The 6,224-nt window shown below is 63.6% G+C and overlaps 1 protein-coding gene across 3 annotated transcripts; it reads right to left on the reverse strand.

Annotated features, from left to right (window-relative positions):
• Positions 1-14: 14 nt before the first annotated feature.
• Positions 15-6,218, reverse strand: HRH3 (histamine receptor H3). Of its 3 annotated transcripts, none has more exons than XM_017881180.1 (4): positions 6,000-6,218; positions 4,762-4,928; positions 2,774-3,177; positions 15-2,668 (listed from the first exon to the last, which is right to left on the reverse strand). In XM_017881180.1, the coding sequence occupies exons 1-4, from the start codon at positions 6,127-6,129 to the stop codon at positions 2,257-2,259; spliced, it is 1,113 nt and encodes a 370-aa protein (XP_017736669.1). In that variant the 5' UTR covers positions 6,130-6,218; the 3' UTR covers positions 15-2,256. The 3 variants fall into 3 exon arrangements, with proteins under 3 accessions (XP_017736669.1, XP_017736670.1, XP_017736668.1); XM_017881181.1 differs by having other exon boundaries at positions 15-1,637; positions 2,417-3,177; XM_017881179.1 differs by lacking the exon at positions 6,000-6,218 and having other exon boundaries at positions 15-3,177; positions 4,762-5,347.
• Between the last annotated feature and the right edge of the window lie 6 nt (positions 6,219-6,224).

The raw sequence follows: 6,224 nt of genomic DNA on the forward strand, positions 1-6,224 counted from the left end.
TGTGGAGGTTCAGATTCTGGGGGAAGTTTCCAGGGAGTTTGGAAAACAAAAGTGCAGGTCTGCTTCCAGCTTCGGGGCGTGAGAAAAAGTCTGGAGGTGAGGCATTTTGCTGTTAGTTTCCCCTCTGCAGTACTGAGAACTGGAGTGGCTGGGAAGCAGTGCTTTGAGGGGGAGATGCAGGTCTCCCTGCCCAGGTGGACCCCCCACCCCACCCCCAGCACTGGCTGTGAGAGTAGCCAGAAAATGGCAAGATTCTCTCCCTGAGGTAGGAAGGAACAATGTGAGTGGAAGCGTGCCCAGCAAGGCTGCACTATTGGAAATACAGTGGGCTCAGAGATGTCAGGGCCCTCGAGGCTGGAGCTGGGGGAGGGGATGTTGGGGAAGGTGGTACCTGGCCCACCCAGTTTGCATCTCACCTAGGTTGGGCTTTTCTGGTTTCCAAGTGGCCTCTGAGTACCTGGTGTGGTCCGGTGTCTGCCTCCCTCTCCTGGGGCCCGTGGAGCAGGTGCAGCTGCCTTCGGGATTGAGGCTCACGAGGCTCACAAGCCGCAGCCGAGGGCACCACATTCCCTCCCTCCGTCTTCCCCCAAGTGTCCCCATCCTGCACCTTCAGTACCACCTCCAGGCCTTTGCCCAGGACAGCTCCTCTCCCAAAGATGCCTCCGCTCTGGGGCTTATCCCTTCTAGCAACCCCTCCAGCCTAGCTCCAGTGGGCAGGCCCAGACCCTCCCCTCTGGTCACTGCAGTCCCTCTGCCACCCAGCCCCTGCACACGTTGGGCATGGCCATGATCCTCCCTGGGCTCCGAGTCTTGCTGGGGTGCAACCCTGCTCCTGACCAAGAAAGATGAGGCACCTGTCCTGGGGGCAGGAAGGCTGCACAGGGCAGGGGCTGCATGTCTGTGTGTTCAGCACCAGAGCAGGCCCCTCCTGAGCAGGGCGTGGGGTGCATCTCCTCACCCGCCAGCCAGGTCTTGAGAAGTGCAGGGGTCTGGCAGTAGGGCATATGAAGTCCTTGTTGGGATTATACCCTGGTGTAGCAGGCTGGTCTTTCATCACCACTGCAGCCCCCCACACTTAGAAGAAAACACAGAGACCTCAGCCTCACGCATGTCTCTCAGTGGTTTCTTATCTCCCTGGAGTCTCTCCTCAAAGCACGAAGGCTCTGATCACCCCACAAAGTCCTCAGGAATCAGCACCAATAAAAAAATACACTTTATTGTGACCTCACAGTTTGCAGGGCAGCGCAGCAGGCACAGGCAGAGGAGCATGCAGAGCGCGTGGCACGGGTGCACAGGACATGGCGAAGCGGCCCCTGCCTGGGCACCTCCTCTGGACCACCCCTGCATGCCTTGGGACCCTCAGGCCCGGCCAGGCCCCCTCCTCCCAACAACCCCCAGAGGTCCTGGCCGAGCAAACAGAGTGGCCAGGGCAGGCTTGGCCGCCAGGGCCAGCATGAGCCCAAAGGCGGGGTGGGCAGAAGCAGCTGGCACAGCTCAGCCGGAAGCCTTAGCAGAGGGAGGAGGGCGTGGGAGCCCACACCTGCCAATCCAGCCCTGAGCTCCTCAGCAATTTTGTCTCTCTTGATTAAACATCCCAGGAACATCAAGTTCACAGACATGTTTTCTTCTTCATCTTTCTGAAAACACCCAGAATGGAAAAGCAGAGAACAGCTTCGAGGTTCCTAGAGCCCCTTGACACTTTTGGGGGCAGAGAGAGTTGGTGGGAAGGCAGGTGAAAGGGCCAGGCCCCAGGCTTATGCAGGAGACAGAAGGCAGCAAAGGCAGTGTCCTGGGCTTGTCCGGGGAGAGGGACAGTGTGCAGGGGTGTGCAGGGGTGTGCAGGGGTGTGCAGGGGTGTGCATGTGCAGAGCAAACTGCTAGGGCAGGAGGCCTGGAGCACACCCAGGCGCTTGCTTTGGGAAGAACACCAGTAACTGTGAAGGGTGGACACCGGCGGGGGGTGGGCAGCATGTCTGAGACCTCCAGACTGTCCCTCCCGGTGGAGCCAGAGTGTTGGGGGCAGGGCCGGCCACCCAGCCTCCAGTCCAGCCAGTGAGGGGCCCTCTGGCCAATCCAGGAAGGTGCCTCCATAGCGGGGCGGGTGGCCTAAGAGAGGCTGCCGTGGCATTAAGAGAGGGCCACAGACACGGCGGGGCTCACCCCTGGGGGAACGAGCCAGGTGGGGGGCAGCGGGGCCAGCTGCCCAGGAGACCTGGGCTGAGAGGGGCGTGGCTGAGGGAGGCTCTGGCAGACCGCTCACTTCCAGCACTGCTCCAGGGAGCTGTGGGGCTGGATTTTGAGCTTCTGGGGGCAGAGCAGCTTGGTGAAGGCTCGGCGGAAGCTGTGATGGCACAGCGGGTAGAGGACAGGGTTGACTGCCGAGTTGGCCCACAGGAGCCAGAAGGATGTTTCGTACCAGTAGTCAGGGACGCAGTGGCCGTGGCAGGCGGCCCGGATGATCATCAGCAGCGTGTACGGGGCCCAGCAGAGCCCAAAGATGCTCACGATGACGGCCAGCGACTTGGCCACTTTCCTGTCTCGAGACAGCCGGAAGCGCTGGGTGAAGCTCTGGGACACCATCTTCATGCGCTTCTCCAGTGAGGCCGAGGATGCCGACGGCTTGGAGCCCCTCTTGAGTGAGCGCGGCCTCTCAGTGCCCCTCGAGGAGCTGCCAGAGCTGGAGGTGGGTGAGGCTGCGGAGCCGCCCCCACCGCCACCCCCGAGGGCTGCCTCCCCAGCCTCAGCGCCCGCGGCCGCCTCACCCACCCCGTACCGATGCAGCGGCATGGCCTCCCCGTGCCCCTTCTGCCAGCAGCCCCAGCAGCCAGGCGGTGGGGGTGGCGAGGGCTGGGCCTCAGGCGGGGGCTCGGGGCCACCTGCCTCTCGAGCCCCATCCAGCCGGAGGCGGGTGCGCCTCTGGATGTTCAGGTAGATGCTGAGATTAAAGAAGGTGACGCTGAGGAAGGGCGTGAAGAACTCCAGGGTGGAGGCCGTGATGAGGAAGTACCAGTTGTAGAAGAACTCAGCGTAGCAGTGGCCCTCGGGGATGGAGCTGCCCCCGGACAGGTACTCCCAGCTCAGGATGGCCGGCCCGTACAGCAGGAAGGCCAGCACCCACACCAGCAGCATCTTCCGCACCGCTCGCCGCGTGTTGCCCTGCTGGGCCCGGTATGAGACCTACAGACAGGCAGGCTGGTCAGGGGCGGGGCGGAAGGAATATTGGACTGGGTGTGCCCCTGCAGCCTGTGGGACCCTGTGTGGGCCATTCCCTCAGCAGGATGCTCCTCCCTTCCCCTCCTGTCCTCCCTCCCTCCCTCTTTCCCCTCCCTTCCCCTAACCTTCCCCACTGGGGTCCCTGGCTAGTGCCCTGCCACACTCAGTGAGAGTCTCAGAAGCTCCCTGGGACCAACCCAAAACCACCCCCCTACCAGCTGTGAGCTCCCTGGGGGTCCTGTCCTTGCCCCTGCACCCCTGGGACCAGACTCAGCATAGGCCCCAGACCACACGCGCACACAGCTGTTTCTGACATGATGCATCCTGATCCTGCAAAGGCCTGAGCCATCTCCAGAGGTTGGGGTGGGAGGTCCAGCCCCACTCCCGCGCAGGTGCTTTCACCCCGGGAGCTGGAAGTGCAGGAATGAAGCCACAAGCTGGCCCACTGCTGGGAGACATCCCCCGCCCCGCCACAGAACAAAGCATCCCAGAGCGACATCAGGGCCTCTGGGGAAGAACAGGGAGGGAGGGCAGGGCCGTCCCCAGGGCAGAGAGCAATCAGCTGGTGGGGGCAGGGGGCGGGAGGGCCAAGGGATCCCACTGAGGGGTCCCAGGTAGGACAGCTGGAGGAGGAGGACCTGAGAGCCCCTGCCAACCTCCCCCACAAGCCTGATGGCGTTTACCCTGGTGAGAGCGGGAGCAATGTTCACAGCTATTGCTAATGAGAGGTGGGCAGAGCACCCCCATGCCAGGCTCTCTGCTTGGTCGCTTTACCCTTCATGGCAGTTCTCCTTGTGCCCCATGCCTGGTGGCTCCAGGAAAAGAGGGAGAGACCACAGGGGGATAGGCTCAAGAGGACCCCAAACCCATGCTCTTTGCACCCTGTCTCTTGGCCTTTCTAGGCTAGAACGAAACAGCCTGCCCTCAGTCCTGCAGAGGCCCCCATAAAGCCCTGTGGAGGTGAGCTGCCAAGGAGATGAGAAGGGGAAGGAGTGACTTCAGCAGCGGCTCCATGGGCTGCATGGCCCTGAGGCAGGAGCCCGGGTGGGGCAGAGTCCCTGACCCAGGTGGCCGCTCCCACAAAGGGAAATCTGTGGAGTCAGGATCTGCCGCCTGCCTTCCCAGGGCCTGTGTGTGTGTGCACGCTTGCACACGCATGTGTGAGGGATGTCACCCAGGGTCTCTGGCCCCAGATCCTCCCTTAACTCTGGAGACTGTGGTCACCCAGGGCCTCTGGCCCCAGGTCCTCCCTTAACTCTGGGGACTGCGGACCTGCCCCAGGGCGGGGGCTGCAGTGACAGCCCTGCCTTCAGGAACATCTGCATCCAGATTCCCTGCCTCCTGCCTGGGCCAGGACAGTCTGGCTGCATCCATGGCCCAGAGTGGGCAGCTGGCCATCGAGTGGCCCATGTGTCAGCAGCAAAATCAGTGGGACCAAGCCCACTTCTGCCCACAACTCAGAAGCGGCCGTCCCCACCCCGATGCCTCCCATGGGCGTCCCGACTGTCCCTGCAGGAGTGAGCAGGGGCTCCGCAGCCCGGGACTCACGGCTCGGGTGACCGACAGGAAGCGGTCGTAGCTGATGAGCACGATGTTGAAGGCGGAGGAGGTGCACAGCAGGTAGTCCACCACCAGCCACAGCTTGCAGAGGCCCCGACCGAAGGTCCAGCGGCCCGTCAACACATAGGGCACATACAGTGGGATGCAGAAGGCACCTGTGCGGATACAATGGGATGCAGAAGGCGCCTGTGGGGAGTAGGGCCACAGTGGGACCATGCAGCCAGGGGACGGGGGGCAGACCGACCTAAGCACAGACACCGCGGAACCTAGGCTGCTTTTCTGGGACCAGCCATCCTCATCTTACCGCCCCCTTCACCTGGTGTCAGCCACAAACTCTGCCCTGCCACCAGCCTTCACCCCCACATAGCTCCCAGCACCACCGGTGTCCCCTGGGCCTGGGAGCAGGAGAGACGATCCAGGTATGGGGAACTCTGGCCACCACAAGACCCCAAGAGCCTGGAGTCGGACTCCCTGGATTTCTGTCCAGCCCTCCCAGTCCTCAAAGGAGGAAGGAAGACAATTTCCTTCTCCCCTCCCCCCGCTGGACTCCAGCCCCTACCCTGGCGTTGGACAGCCCTCCCTCTCAGCTTAGACAACAAGAAAGCCTTTCCCCCGGCTGAAAGGGCACTTGGTTGCAGCCGCCAGCCGCTACTACTACTGCCAAGCAGGCTTGGAGAGTCTGGGAGACGCACCTCGCAGCCCCAACAGGTGTCTGGCACTCCAGCCCCCTCCGCGTGCCCCGCCCCCCCAGCCGGCAGCAGAGCCTGGACACGTGAGAGCGCGCTCCTTCCAGCGTCTCCCCAACCCCACCTTCCCCACGGTCCCCTCCCCAACACAGCTCTAAAATCCCCTTCCATGTCCCCTCCCCCAGATCTTCTCTAAACCGCCCCACTGCGCCCTCCGCGCGTCCTAAGTCCGCAGCAGCCTTTGTTTGGCTATAGCGCAGGAACCAGGGCTGCACCCGCTGCCTTTGCGCCTTGCGCCTCGCCCAGTGCCTGTGTCCCTTCCCGGGGACATCTCTCTCCAGCCCTTGTCCCGAGGCCTGAGTGGCAAGGAACTTCGCCTGTGCCCCCCACACCATGGGCTCCGGACGCCCCCTTCCCAGGCCGGGTCCCCTGGTGGGGCGTGTGCCTGCGGGAGCCACCCAGGTCCGTGCTCCAGTCCCCGCTGGCCCGGCCACGCTGGGCGCCCCTGGGTCCCACGGCGGCCGGGGGCTGGGGATTTACCCACGAGGAAGTCGGAGATGGCGAGGTTGAGCAGGAAGAAGTTGTTCTGAGTGCGGAGGCTCGAGTCGGCCACGAAGGCGAGCATGACCAGCGCGTTGCCCAGCACCGTGGCCACGATGAGCAGCGCCATGAGCGCGGCCAGCACCGCGGTCCAGGCTGCCGAGAAGCCGCGCGCCCCGCCCGCCGCCGCCGCCTCGCCCGCCAGCGCCCCCGAAGCGTTCAGCG

The sequence above is a fragment of the Rhinopithecus bieti genome, unplaced genomic scaffold (assembly GCF_001698545.2).
Source record: "Rhinopithecus bieti isolate Rb0 unplaced genomic scaffold, ASM169854v2 scaffold_12573, whole genome shotgun sequence".
Taxonomy (NCBI): Eukaryota; Metazoa; Chordata; class Mammalia; order Primates; family Cercopithecidae; genus Rhinopithecus; species Rhinopithecus bieti.

Excerpts from the sequence above, each read along its gene's own strand:
- HRH3 (XM_017881179.1), bottom strand. The coding sequence starts at position 4,989 with ATGGTCCCACTGTGGCCCTACTCCCCACAGGCGCCTTCTGCATCCCAT. Across the intron at positions 3,178-4,761 it reads TCCTGTCGGTCACCCGAGCC|GTCTCATACCGGGCCCAGCA; the intron begins GTGAGTCCCGGG and ends GCCTGTCTGTAG.